This window comes from Copadichromis virginalis, linkage group LG19, assembly GCF_057382275.1.
Source record: "Copadichromis virginalis isolate Kocher_CV1m ecotype Utaka linkage group LG19, C_Virginalis_male_GT1.1, whole genome shotgun sequence".
Lineage (NCBI taxonomy): Eukaryota > Metazoa > Chordata > Actinopteri > Cichliformes > Cichlidae > Copadichromis > Copadichromis virginalis.
The window spans coordinates 28,262,597-28,277,237 of NC_140636.1; the positions used below are offsets into that span (position 1 = coordinate 28,262,597).

Sequence of the window (14,641 nt, forward strand, 5' to 3'; positions counted from 1 at the left end):
ATTTAGAATAATTAGCCAACTTGTTTGTTGATATTGGAGTCCAAGCTACCACTTGCTATTGAAGCTCTCTGTTTACGCTGTGAGCAGACGAGAGGCACTGAAGTGATCAGAAGCAAGTGTAAACATCAGATTTCTGGAATTTTCACGGAAAATCACAACCCCATCGTTTACACAGACATTAGTCCCCAGTCAATCTGAGGCAACTAAGAGAGTCAGGGACAGTCTCTTTATGTTGCAATCACTCAGAAACTGGCAATGAAAAGCATTTAACTGCTGAAAAAGGTTACCTAACGTACATTTAAAATGCTCACAAACATGTGTTTTTTCTCCTTTTTGTCACTATGCACAACACAGGAGCTCTCTGTGCTTCATAGATAGAAACACACATTCAAATAACCACACTGACAATGGCTACAATGTTACTACCTACACCTATCTGATATAATGATTATAATGATTTCTCTTTCATTTCCAATTACAAAGGACCTAGAACTACATCAAAGTTTTTCTCCCAATGTGAATACATGTAAAACGTTATTCACCAAATTAACAATCAACAAATTCCCAAGCCTGTGCACCCTGGTTCCAAGGCTACATTCTGTCCTTCAAATAAAACCCAAAAAAGAAAAGAAATAAAGGCAGCGCCATGTATTATTCATTCAGTTTCAATTAAATGTGGACTGCTGCCTCGCATCTTTGATAATAATGTATGCAGCTTCATCAACAGTTCCTGAGCTAGCTGCACTAGAGTCAGCACATCAAAAACAATGACATCCTTTATTCTTAGTCCCTTATTACCTGCCTACAAATGGCACAGATAATTAAAAATCACAACTTACTTCTCCAGCAAAGTTACTTCTAACCCTCTGCATTTACAGATCATCTACAAAACCACAATCATGTAGCAAAAGGCAAAAATGCATATCTCATACACACACACACACACACACACACACACACACACACACACACACACACACACACACACACACACACACACACACACACACACACAATTAAATAGACATTCAAGTAAAAATCTGTGACGCTTCCAGATTTGCGTCTTTCATTTGCATGTCTAACATACATCAGATCTAAAGCCTAAACCCCAAAAGAAGCTGGCAACTATTACAAGGTCAGACCTAAGCCATTGAAATTTGAGCCAGTGGTTCGTGACTGCAAAAGGACTAGATAGGATAGAATGATCAAACATGCACCGAGGAGAGAGGGTTACATACAGATACACTTTAGAGTAGATACAAGAACATTATTGATATCGAGAGGCATAAATTCAGGCTACCTGTAAGTAAACTCCACCATGCAGGTTGCTCTTATGCAATTTAAAATGTAGCTTGTAGAGCAGAAATTTCTATAACTAACAAGCCTAGTGGCTGAGGGAGGCAATTTCCAAACAGAAGATGTGGATTTAGATAGGCATCTTACTCTTCATGAGCCATTTGACAACAGTGAGGTTGAGTCTCAGTTGGCTGAGACTCAACAGGGAAAGAGCTTTAGCAAATGAGGCAAAGCACGGGAAAAAGACCCTTTGTACTATATTTTGTGCACACAGTATTTGTGTATGGGTTCTGCACAGTTCACGCGCAACCACAAAGCAGTGGTTGTGGCAGTGTTTGTTCAGCTGCGACATGTATTCAGTGTACACTGGATACAATTGCTCCTCTAGTGTCAAATTTATCCCCTTTGGTTTCCAGGAAAGTGCATCTGTGTGTGTGCTTGTCAAGCATAACGAATGATATTGAGGAGATTCCCTTGAGGAGACTCAAAATGGCAACTGGCAAATAGAGTTGAGGTTCATGTGACCTGGTACCGCGAGAAGCACACATGGTGCTGAATTAAGAACAATAAGAAGCTTTAGGGACTTGAGTGTGCACAGCGTGAATGTAGTTGCAAGATTCATGAAGCAATATGATCCACTTAATGGGTATGCAGGTTCTAAATTGAAAGCTTCAATTTGATATTTCAATCATTACACACGATTCCTTATCTGAAATCCAGTGCTGTCGGCTCTGATTACTACAAACTCTTTTAAGTATATGTTTTATTTACAGTATCTTACATTTCTATAAGCGATACTATTTTTATTTCTCTTCTTGGAGAAATGTAATTTATTTTTTGTTTTTTTACTTCTTGGGCTGGTGCACTGCAAAAGTAAACACCCCTATCAACCCTGCCCTGTGCCCAGACACAGTCTTTGTGCCTCAGCAATGTCAGGATGAAACACAGTCTGTCTTCCGGTGTGAAGGACAAACCGCCTGGTCTGTGCTGGGCAGCCAATGTTAGCTGCACACTAAGCAGAGTGATGAATATATTATATGGACTGGTAGCTGAACCAGTGAAATTTAAAAATGAATGAACTGCTGTACAACAACCAATTTAGAGGAAATGGGGGCTAGAGAGAATATGCTTCTGTTTCCTGCTGGAAGTGTGAATGTGTTTATTTGTAAAGGAGTGTAGTTCCACAGCTTGTGTAACATGAACCATTTCAGCTATTCAAACAATTTCTGTACCTGTGCTACATATATACACAAAATAATAATGGTGTTCTGTTTGGAGTATTCAGTTATTTCAATTGAAGTAGCTCATACTTTGTTGTTTTTACATTTTTAAAATTAGTATTAAGATATTGGCAATATGTTGGACAAATGGCATACAAGGATGTGCAAGGATTACATCAAGTGTGTTCATTCGTGTGATCTACTAACCTGATAAAAGTAAGGGTTGGGCTCAGATTCTCCCACCCCATTGAAGTCTTCCACGTTAATTAGCTGGAAATCAAACGTCAGGCCAGGGTTGGGCACCTGAAACTCGGGAAGTTGCTGAACGTGAGGCAGGTTTCCCAGGTGTTTGTAGCGCCAGTTGTACAAATTGCACAGGCTGTGAGATAGCAACACAAACACGCATTAGGTCACATCTGTGTTACTGTAATACAGTTTCCCTGACAGGACCACTGGAAATTTTAATCAATCAGCACAATCAGGGTTCCCACAGCTTAAGGCAAGGCAGATATATTTATTGTGTTTAATGCAACTAAAACTGAAATGCAAGATCAATTTTACAGTAAATAAAGAAAAATATTGCAATTTCTCCATTCTAATTCAATTTCTGGGGGTTAGAAATAACCTCGCTCAGTTATTTAAACAATGCAGCACATCTTGGGCTGAGCTATGTCCTGTGAACTAACATCCCAAATATCTGGACTGGACTTTTTTTCTCACGTCAAAAGAGAACAAGCAGATTTTTTTTCCTTCTTGCTTCATACAAGACAACTGATGCACAAAACGCCAGATTTCAGGCATTTGATCTTTCTTCATTGGTGTTGTCATTTTTGTGCATGTTACCATGATAACAGGTGTTATTCTGATTATGTTGCTATGCTCTGCAGTCTGCAGTCAGAGAACAGATGGGCTCTTCTCAGTAAATCCAGTAAAGGTATCATTTCCCAACTCTGGCTGTTTAAACAGAGTCTGCCTGACCATCCTGCTTGCCCGGCATTACTACACAAATGTTTTCTCCATTACCAAGCAAAAACATTTCTTTTGACAAAGGCTCAATAACTAAATATACTAAAATGAACTGATTTATCTTTAACTGTTTGCTAATGATTTGGACATTTCGCCATCGCTGTGGCCAGTCTGAAAGTTTTTTTTTTAGCAACAACAGTAAGAGGTCTCATGGTCATTGCTTAGACTGCCTTTCCTAGATTTAGCTGCTCAGGTTTAATGCAAACTTGAACATTCTGAAGCAATAAGTTTGAGTTTTTTTGAATCAAGGTTAAGACCACTGACTTGCATCCATAAAATAAAGCACTGTAAAGCATAAAGGTATATAGAAAGAATAATTACTATTAAATTACTATTCAATTATGTTTAAAGAACTGTTTCCGAATTACATTTAAACATTACGTTTTTTTTAATCCTTGTGAGCCCCTGTGGGTAGTGAGATTGTATTTTGCTTGGTGACCCACCTTGCACGTGCACGGCCCTGTGCATCCAAGTCTATTGTGGGCACACCTAGGCGCACAAATCGGGTGAAGAGAGACTGCTCCATGTTGGAGTACTTCTGGAAAGCCATGTTCTTGATGACTGGGGGCAACTGGTGGTGGTCGCCAATCATGATCCAGCGCTTTAGCCTGCTGTAGCCATCCTCTGGGTTCTGCAGATAGAGGAACATAAGATGATCAAGCAGTAAAAAAAAAAAATAATAATAATAATAAAATAGAGATACTGTGACAATATACAGTGATCAGTGAAGGTGCAACAGTTAATTTAGGTTTACATTTTAATTTCCAAATCATCATCTGGCATGCTTACTCTAACAAACATATAATGTGTCATACTGTAAAATGCAGTGATGTTACAACACCATTTTTATGGAGCCCATTAGGAAAACCTTAATGGGGAAAGTCAATTTGAAAAGGCTACTGATGTAAAGATTAAACTACACAAACCAGTCACAATGACAAATCCTGGCAGGTTTTGTGAGAATAATTTTTCAGTCAAGATTAACAGTCAAAACAAGTTAGCATTTCGGTTACCTGTAGTAATAGAGGGATGAAAGTCTCAATTTCCAGAATCTGTGCAGCTTCTTCCATCAGGATGTTGTCATACTAATAAAGAAAGGAACAGCTTGATGTAACTTCAATAAATAAACTAACTGCATCCAGACAAAATACAACCAGATTATTGGGAATGTATTTTTAAACTGACAAAAGTCTACCTTAAATCCCAGCTCCACTAGGTCGTGACGTTTGAGTGCAGCGTGTGTGCAGGTCATGGCAATGATTTTGGCTTCTTTCACTAGCAGATATTTGGAGCGATCTAGTCCACTTCTTAGCAGCTCGAAGGCCCTGAATTCCTTTTCGGATAGAAGAAAAGTGATACTCAGGAATGACGTCACAGAGCTATGTTATAAACCAGATTGATAGGGAACAAAAAAGTAAAATATTATCACAAAGAATTAAAATTGCTGACATTTATTCTGTATTGAGTCATTTTTAAAGGTTTTTTTCATACTAGTGTGGGGGATGACTTTAATGAACAATTAGTATGACAGATGATGGCTAATATAAAAATCTCTTGTAACATAATAGAATCTTAAATTTAAAAAAAGCACATTTCAATATTCAGAAATCCAGTCAGCACACATCACGATACACTGAGTGGCTTATCTTTCATCCAAATGTTTGAATATCTCCAACTGACTCTACTTTTCTTTGCTGAATTGCCTAATTCAAAGTGACACCCGGAAGATGAACCACAATTCTAAACTTCAACAAAGTCATGATGGACATCTAAATGACTGGAAACTTACAGTACTCCACTTTTTAATGAAATGTATAATTAACATAATCCCTCTGCTTTCTTCTCTCATTAGAAGTGAGTGTCCTCTTTTTCCATGATGCAGTGATAGAGACTAGCCAGCCGCAGGGCTCTCCTGTGAAGTATGTGGGGTGTATTTTGTTTTTCAGTAGCTGTGGCTTGAGGAGCACTTTAGCAGAGATTTTCTTACATGGGTTACACTATAAAGGAAAATTTGGGGGATTTTGTAACCCAAAAAACAAATCAGTTCATTTCAGGGTGGTGATATGATGACACTACAGAAAGCTGGGGGGATGCACAGAAGAGGAGTAATGGTAAACAGGCAAGCTATTTTCAGGTTGGTACACTAGCTCTGGAGGGTAGGGATGGAGGAGAGGAGACTCGGACAGCACCATGGTATAAATATTTAATGTGTTACTATTTTAGCATTAATATTAAACTCATCAATATTCCATGTTTTGATTAAGTCTATTTTTAAACCCCATGGTACCAAATGAGTTGAGGAGTGATATTAAGATTGTTAGAATTCATAGAAGTTGAAAAAAACTAGGAAAAGGGAACCAAAAATAAGTTAAAAAGTGGAATGAAACGGTGGAATTGCAGAGGAGTAAACAGCAGATGTCTATACATGAACCCGGGAGGCACACTGTCTCCCTCTCTCTCTCTCTCTCTGTTTGCCTAGCAATACATTCTTAGGATATTCCTTTGACAGCTTATTCAAAACTGCTTTTACATTTGAAAAGGTAGACAGATAAGCATATTCAGCACAATGTTGCTTCTGCTACCCTGCACCACACAGAGCAATACTTCTTAATGGGTGTACAGATTACACTGCAGCATGGGTGAGGCTCAGGGAGGAGGGAGGAGGGAGGAGGTGCTGTGATGCAGTGATACAGAGGCCAGCCAGATAAATCAAGGTCACAACACATGTTGGGATATTACCTCTAGCCAATAACTTTTTTATTGCTTTTCGGAGACCACCTTGGTGTTCCCATAAATCTGAAATGTTTTTGTTATCCCTACAGAAACACTTTGATGGGCTCAGAAGGAATAATAACAGACTTTCAGCTGTGTTTGAGAGCGTGAAGGGGTGTGAAAAAGAGTGACAGAGGAAAAACACAGAGCCATGAGCATATCTATAGGCATAACATGCAAGGCGGAATTTTAAACTCAGAATAAACACATCCAGGATTGTGGATTGTCACTATTAGCTGACAACAGTCTGTTAATGTGGGGGCCAGGTAGGCAGTTACTTGTGCAAGAGAGAATGTGCAATACCTGGAAAGACAGCTGGTATGAAAATAATCAAATACAGCAGGTAAAGCTTGTAAAGTTGCTGGCCCTGTGATCTTCTTACCTCCAGCTGGGTAAATATTTTCTTGATGTGGCGATAGCAGCCCTCTGCGATGTCCATGTCCTCCTCATATGACCGACCTTTGAACACAGGCTGGGGTGCATTGGAAAAGTACTTGTGGAAAGGAAAGTGTGCAGCAACAGCCTCCACCTCCACGTTCTTGCCCTGTTTTGGTTTTACTTTGCTCATGTACTCTTCCCAGCGGGATATCACCTGTTATGGGGAGAGACAACAGTCACAGAACACCCTCTCAAAGAGTCCCAGTAGTGATATTTAGTATACACCCGAGAATCAGGCATCTATGTCTTATTCGGGTTTGAGTTGCAAGTGTTTGTCACCTTCAATAGAGTGAATCTTTTCTAGCAAGCTGTAATTGCTTTAAAGTGGGCTGTTATGCATGACAGGTGGTCCTGAGATTATGCTGAGAGGAAAATCACACCTGTTCACAGCATTTTATTTGGGAGATTACTAATTAAGGGTTTCAAAAAGTAGCCTTACTTAGCCACGGCATTCAGAAAATGACCAGGGGTATTTTCTCACATGAGCGATGTTTGTATGTTCTCATACAACATTTGTTTTTGGACAGCAGAAGGAGGAGGACTGCCAATCTTAAATGGCTCTGCTAAGCTTAAATTCAGACTATAGAAAAATAGATAAACAAGCAAAAATGAACAAATGAGAAGCAATAGGCTCACTCTTGCTGAGGTGCTCCTGCTGAGTATCTAATAACCAAACCCAAACAGCAGGGTAGCTTATTTCTATAAATACCCCTTTAAAAAAACAACATTAGGGATAGCATTAATGAGTCTGCTAGAGGACTGAGCTTAATTGCATGTTGAGTATCTGTCTGCACAGATTATTAGGACTACCATGGAAACCTTAATGATATGTACAAAGTCACTGTTATCAACAATCACTCACATTCACATGAATAATCAAGGAAGTATGCTCACGGTCAAGTTATCACTACACCAACAACCTCCTGACATCTTCAAAAGACAAAGAACTATACAGTTGGGTCTGAAAATGTCTGAACAGTAACACCGTAATTTTGATCATTTTGGTTCTGGATGCCTACACAATAGATTTTACCTGAACAACTGAGATTCAATTACAGTCTTTAATTAGAGGGGTAAACAAGAATATTTTTACACAACATTAATTTAGCCCTGACTGAAGGTGAAACCTTGGACTTCTGTGTCAAAAATGTTTATTTTTGGAATTGTTCTATTGAAACTGGGGAAATTGTAGTAGGTAATTGCTAGCAGTGGAAATTCTCCTGCAGCCTGAGGGGACAGTAATGATGAGGTGACAGGAATAAACAGAAAGCATTAAGAGCGTTTCTAAATATTTATATTCTTGACAGAAAGAGCAGATTGCCAGGAGAATGGAAACTTCAATAATGTCTGCATTTCATTTATCAACTGTCTGAGGAGGAGGATGGTCGTTACAGAAATCCATTCTAATTATTTCTGCAAAATATCTCCTTAACTCCATCTGAAAATCAATTTCAAAATCTCTACACAAATGGTGCTTAATGCTTAATAGAAGGATGGATCTGAAAGTGGTTTTTCCCCTTACTTAAGTCACACACAAAATGAATAAAAGATCAGAGTTAGAAGTACATCCAACATTACACGTGAATTTTTTTTCTATATCACAGAAACACATGTACTGCCTTTTCTCTGCAAGAACAGACATGGCACGGCAACATTTACAGCATTTACAGCCTCAAAAACCAGGCCCTTCTGTTTCAAATGCTGCGTGGTCATGAGGTTATATAATAATCCTGTGACAGCTTTGCCCTTGACTTCAACTTCTGAGTGCACCAAAACAACACAAGTCATATCCATAACTGTGTGTGTGTGTGATATCAAAACAATAAAGCAATTGAGAAAACTGAATTGCTTTCTATCAGCACAGTAGTTTTTTAGAATGTTGATGCTGATGTTTTGAGTTTTCCATCCTGTTTCTCACTGATTACTGTCTTTTAAAAATTACCATTTGTTGCAAGTTTATCAACATCAAGGCCAGATACCAATTTTTTGGGGCAGTGAAAAGTATCAGATCTTTTTTCCCCCCTACCCTGAGTTCCTACAGGTGTTTCTGACACTGGAGGATAAACACAGATGTCTGCAGTGGAAAATTGCCTATACTTGCTAATTTAGATTGCAGCTATTCACAGTCTTACCTGGTAGAGGTAGAAATGTCCAGCAGTCTCACAGGTATAAGAAACATCTCCTGGGACATCCAAGCTCTCCTGTAACCTTCCCACCTCTCGGAGAAGCTCCAGTCTTCTGGCCAGGACGTAGTTTACCCTTCCATATCTGAGGAGAGCACAGGAGTGTTAGTCAACAATCTAAATGGTTAACCCCTGTAAAAATAAGAAGGCAGTTGAAACAATGAGCCAGCTATAACAAGCTATCACAACATGACACAAGAGTGATATTTAATCTAAATCACACTTCCTATATACACCCAGAAAAAAAAACATGGCATAATAACTAGGGTATGTTTGATTAGTTACACTAACGTTCAATGGCCAAAAATTAATTTGTACCACATAACAGAATTAGAGATGAGTAAAACTGTTGTACATAGCAGAGGAACATCTGTTTGCTCGTCCATATTTTTCTGTTAGCGCTGGCTTTCAATTTAACTGCTGGTTTTGTAGTAAAACTTAAATAATAAATCTTATTTATATCATCCTGATTGGGTTTTATGTATGTGTAAGGTTTGAGGGTGTATTTTTAACAGGCATTTAAAAAGCCATACCCTCCAATCTCCAGGAGAAACAGAAAAGTAATTTGTAACAAATTGCTTTCTACATAAATCCAACAATGGTCATGACCTAAACCAGCATGTCTCGTGACCTGCATGCATGACTCATAGCAGCGCGTAGTTAAACGTACAATTGAGCAATAAGAAAACCTCAGACTGCAACTTATGGCAAACATGTGAGACAGGGTCTTGTGATTACTGACTTGACTGTGCAGAATATTGGCTGTCTGATTATGGTCACCTGGGGATATACTTCCTTTTCTACGTTCTAACATACATCTCATTATGCAGCTAAACAATACTGCTGAAAAATGTCATCAGATGGCAGTGAGACAACAGACAGGAAGAAGGAGGGGTTACCGGGTAACACTAGAGGTGAACACTATTTTTAGACCCTCTCCAAAGATTCTCGGTCAGCAGATGACTCAAAGACGATCACACTGCTCTGCCTTAGTAAAATTAAATAAAAGTGAGAAGTGACGTTGCCTCTTAGGATGACACACCTGTAATACACTCACCAAAAGCCTAAAATAGATACAAAGGTATAGTGCATGTGCAATGTACATTAATCTACAAGTCTGTCTTAGTGTTTTCGTAAACTCTGATAAATGTAAAACATCTGAATGAGAATGGTGTGTTTCATTTTCTGCCCTAAATTGGAATCATAAAATGATCTTGACAACCTGGGATGCAAATGTAGACCATCCAAAACTAAACAAGGGCTTCCTTAAGCCATCACCAAGATCCCCCTTCTAAAACTCATTAAAATGGCACAAAATTTTTCATGAAATGCATGGAGGCATTGTTAATTAAGGCTGTAGCTTCCCTCTTCGTTAAGCACTCAGAAAAGCACTGCCGTCTATTTTTTATCTCATGTACAGTGTTAATTAAAACTCTCTGGCTCTCTCCTCATTCTGGTGTCAGTGGGGTGGAAGAAGTGTGGAGTCGGCATGTTGTTGTGAGGCAACTGGGCAAGCGGGAACATGTCGACTGCTGCTAGCTAGCTAGAGCTCTTTCTTTTATGTCTGTGTTGCTGCATAATTTAAGAACGCATGAGACTGCCTTCATGTGCGGATGCCCAGTTTCCATAAATCATCATTCATACTACAGCCATGCACTCCCAGTAGACAGCAGTCATACAAAGGGTACAGCAAATGAGAGGCATGTGTAACTCCTCCCTCGCTCCTTAAGGAAAGCTGAGAGCTATAGGGTGCAATTTGCTCAATGCCATGGATGGATGAGATGGTAATTAACATTGTAGGGTATAAGAACACTTTAAATAGTAACAGCATAAAAAATGTATTAAAATTCAGTGACACTGAGCTATTTATATTCAGGAGGTGGCAGGAGAGCGCTGCCTGTGGTGAAAAAAAAGTTTCCGGCTGGTACATTTATTAAAGTGTTAAATACATTAGTGATTATATAAAACTGTACATGTTTTGAGTATTTTGTGATACTCTGGTTTTCTGAAGTGTGCCATGAGTACAATGACCCCCACCTACTTTTGCTATCATGCTATCTTACTACGTCTCAATAGTACTGAGTCACTATCCTTAAAGGCATTAGACATACTAGGAACAAGCATATATAAGAGAGTTGGGAAACACTGGGACTTCCTTATGACGACCAGTGAGTCTTATCTATGGTGTGTTCTGTGTCCTGCCTCCATTTTTGCATTTACAGCTAGTGTTAAGCCTGGGTGGTGCATGTATTTGATTATACTCAGATAATGTCAAATCACCACTGATTTAAAAATAAACGTTCCTAAGTTTTGGGTATTTTGATTCATTTATGAATTTATTACACTGTTGATAATTCCTAATTAAACAGATCTTTCTATTCTTGAAGTAGATTAAGGACATTACTACTGCTACTTTTCCATCTGACTTATCACTAATGATCTTAATTATTTATTTAAACACTTCTTACTATGTATTAAGTTATTTACTTGACTTCTATAGTGCCAGCTCACAACATGTCATCACCAGGTGCTTTTTATCACAGCGTACGGTAAATATCCTGTAATATTAAGGGAAACATGCAAATGCTCCAAACAGTGGTAAATCCATATAATTCTCTCTACATGGCCTGCTGCTATCTTATTAAAATTTATTTTAAAAACTGGGGCAGAACCAACCAATCAACTGTTGTGGTCCAGAATAGCTATGAATGGGTTACTTAGGCATGTACTGCTTCTAAGTGCATGGCTGCTGAGACAGATCCCTTAGGCTGGTGGAAAGGACTGAGAGTCCAACAATGCCTAGTGAAAATAAACCAGGTCCAAAGCCTGACATATGAGAGTGTAGCAGCCTTGTCAGTGCATTGACTCAGACCTACGGTGTATGTGGGAGATGGCATTAATGGATGTGAGTTGCCTCTGCAATTTAGATACACTGTAACTCTGAGACATGATTTCCCACAAGTGATGGTGCATTCAAGAAATATTCAGTTTTCACATATGCAGTACTGTTTGGTTAGCTGTACCCATTTGTCTGTTATCTTCTTTGCTCACCTGCTGAAATCCTTCTCAGTCTCCAGCTCTTCCTCTCCATGGCCCAGACGCAGAAGGTGGCGCTCGTCGATGTCTAGGGCCATGATCTTTTCAAAGAGTTGGTTCAAAGCCTGATGTGGAATGAAAAAAAATCTCTTTCATTTGTATGTAATATACTTATGTTAAGTCAGTAAAATAATTTGGGAGGGTGTGCAGAGTCTTATACAGGAAAATAATTATCATCAAACTATACTTCTGGTGTTTAAGGTTCCTTCTGTCATGCTTCCCCTTAGTTTAAAGCAGCTAAAGATTACTTTATGATTAAATACTGAGGGGAAAAGACCAAGGCACAAGGGAGCTTAGCTTTTAATTTCTCCTCCATGGTTAGAATATGACTCTTGCCTGATTAATGGGCAGTTCTGAGAACAAGCTTTAAATTCTCTTGACAACTTTACATTTAGTTGATCAATGTGTTCTAGAACTTTTCAGAGATCAGACTTGCACGTGGAGATGCACTCTCCCTGCGACTGGGGAGAGTGCCCGCCCTATGGAAGACATCCTGCATCGTCCCGGTCCCCAAAAAGAATTGGCCCAATGAGCTGAATGACTTCCGACCGGTGGCACTGACGTCACATCTTATGAAGACTCTAGAGCGGCTCTTCCTCAACTTCCTCCGACCACAGGTACAACATGCCCAGGACCCACTACAGTTTGCATACAAGGCGGGTGTCGGAGTGGAGGATGCCATCCTGTACCTCCTACACAGAGCCCACTCACACCTGGATGGGGGAAAAGGCACGGTCAGGATCCTGTTTCTTGACTTTTCCAGTGCCTTTAATACCATCCGGCCCTGTATGCTTCAGGAAAAACTGAACAGGATGGAGGTGGACCCCTGCCTGGTGGCTTGGATCTCCGACTACCTCACCGACAGACCACAGTACGTCAGGCTGAAGGACATCACGTCTGACACTGTGGTCAGCAGCACAGGAGCACCACAGGGAACTGTGCTGTCCCCTCTTCTCTTCACCCTGTACACCTCTGACTTCTGCTACAACTCTGAATTATGCCATATTCAGAAGTTTGCAGATGACACGGCCATCATGGGGTGTATCTGGGATGATCAGGAAGAGGAGTACAGAAGTCTGGTGAGGAACTTTGTCGCATGGAGTCACACAAACCACCTGCAACTCAACACCTCAAAGACTAAGGAACTGGTTGTGGACTTCGGGAGGTCCAGAGAAGGTCCACTGCCGGTTCAGATAGAGGGGGAGGAGGTGGAGGTGGTCAACAAGTACAAGTACCTCGGGCTGTGGGTGGACAATAAACTGGACTGGTCATGCAACACAGAGCACCTGTATAAAAAAGCCCAAAGCCGACTGTACTTCCTCAGGAGGCTGAGGTCTTTTAACATCTGCAGGAAGCTCCTGAGGATGTTTTACCAGTCAGTGGTTGCTGGAGTACTTTTCTATGCTGTGGTGTGCTGGGGGAGCAGCACAGCAAAGAGGGACTCATCCAGGCTGGAGAAACTGATCAGGAAGGCTAGCTCTGTGGTCGGCATGAAGCTGGACACTCTGGTGACAGTGGCAGAGAAAAGGACATTAAAGAAACTGATGGACATTATGAACAATGCTGGGCATCCTCTGCACACGGCCATAAACAATCAGAAGAGTCTGTTCAGTGACAGGTTGCTTCTCCCCAAGACAAGAACTAACAGACTTAAAAACTCCTTTGTCCCACACGCCATCAAACTGTTTAACTCCTCTCTGGAGGGGAGAGGGAGGGGAAACAGGAGGACAAAGGAGGGGGGAACAACTAAGCTGTAGTGCCTCTTTACCTCACTGTACAATACCTTGTGCAATACTTTTTGTAAATAGTCAACAGTGCAATAGACTCAATACTTGAAATGTGCAATTCACTTGTATTTTTATTTTTTATTCCTATTTATTCTATTTATCCCCTTTGTATATTTTATTTATATTTGTCTCTGTATTTATATGTGTGTGTGTGTGTGTGTGTGTGTGTGTGTGTGTGTGTGTGTGTGTGTGTGTGTGTGTGTGTGTGTGTATATATATATATATATATATAAAACAATTCTGTAACTGTAACTTCGGTCGTTGCTGTGCTTTTTGGAAGTTGAATTTCCCAGAGGAACCCACCCGAGGGATTGATAAAGTTCTATCTTATCTTATCTTATGCTGTGTGCGTATATGGAGGGGAGTGTTGACCTGATTTGAATGTGTGACTATGAGGGTCCTCTGCTCAGGGAAGTTGTGATACAGGTTTGAGATGATCTGAACGGCAACATCGGTCTTTCCAGTACCCGGTGGTCCCACAACCTGGAGGAACGAAGTAAGAATGGGATTATGTCAGAAGAAATTAAGCATTTTAACTGTAGGACATAAAAAAAATAAGAAATTGGAAGTTAGGTTGCAAAGGCAACGTTTCTGTAGATTACAAAGGTAGACCTAAGCCAGTGGTATCCACATAAAGGTAGGGAACATAGCTAGCGAAACAAAGAAGAAAGTCGTAGGAGGAACAGAGAAGGAATAAATATTTTCAAGCCTCTCCTGGTTTACAGGTTATCATGATAATAAGCTCCAAATTTACTTACCTGGGGGGGAACAGCACATTAAATTTACTAAATTAATATTCATGAAACAGGTTGGTCTTAGTGTG

The 14,641-nt window shown here is 40.0% G+C and overlaps 1 protein-coding gene across 2 annotated transcripts in view; it reads right to left on the reverse strand.

Annotated features, from left to right (window-relative positions):
* aqr (aquarius intron-binding spliceosomal factor) overlaps positions 1–14,641 on the reverse strand; it is a 48,558-nt gene that overhangs the window by 13,093 nt on the left and 20,824 nt on the right. For both annotated transcript variants that reach the window (XM_085441019.1, XM_085441018.1), the window contains exons 24-31: positions 14,191–14,301; positions 11,987–12,096; positions 8,885–9,020; positions 6,697–6,906; positions 4,738–4,875; positions 4,556–4,627; positions 3,986–4,173; positions 2,724–2,895 (exon numbers count right to left, since the gene is read on the reverse strand). In XM_085441019.1, the coding sequence (XP_085297145.1) occupies positions 2,724–2,895; positions 3,986–4,173; positions 4,556–4,627; positions 4,738–4,875; positions 6,697–6,906; positions 8,885–9,020; positions 11,987–12,096; positions 14,191–14,301 (1,137 nt within the window). The remainder of the gene's footprint in view (positions 1–2,723; positions 2,896–3,985; positions 4,174–4,555; positions 4,628–4,737; positions 4,876–6,696; positions 6,907–8,884; positions 9,021–11,986; positions 12,097–14,190; positions 14,302–14,641) is intronic.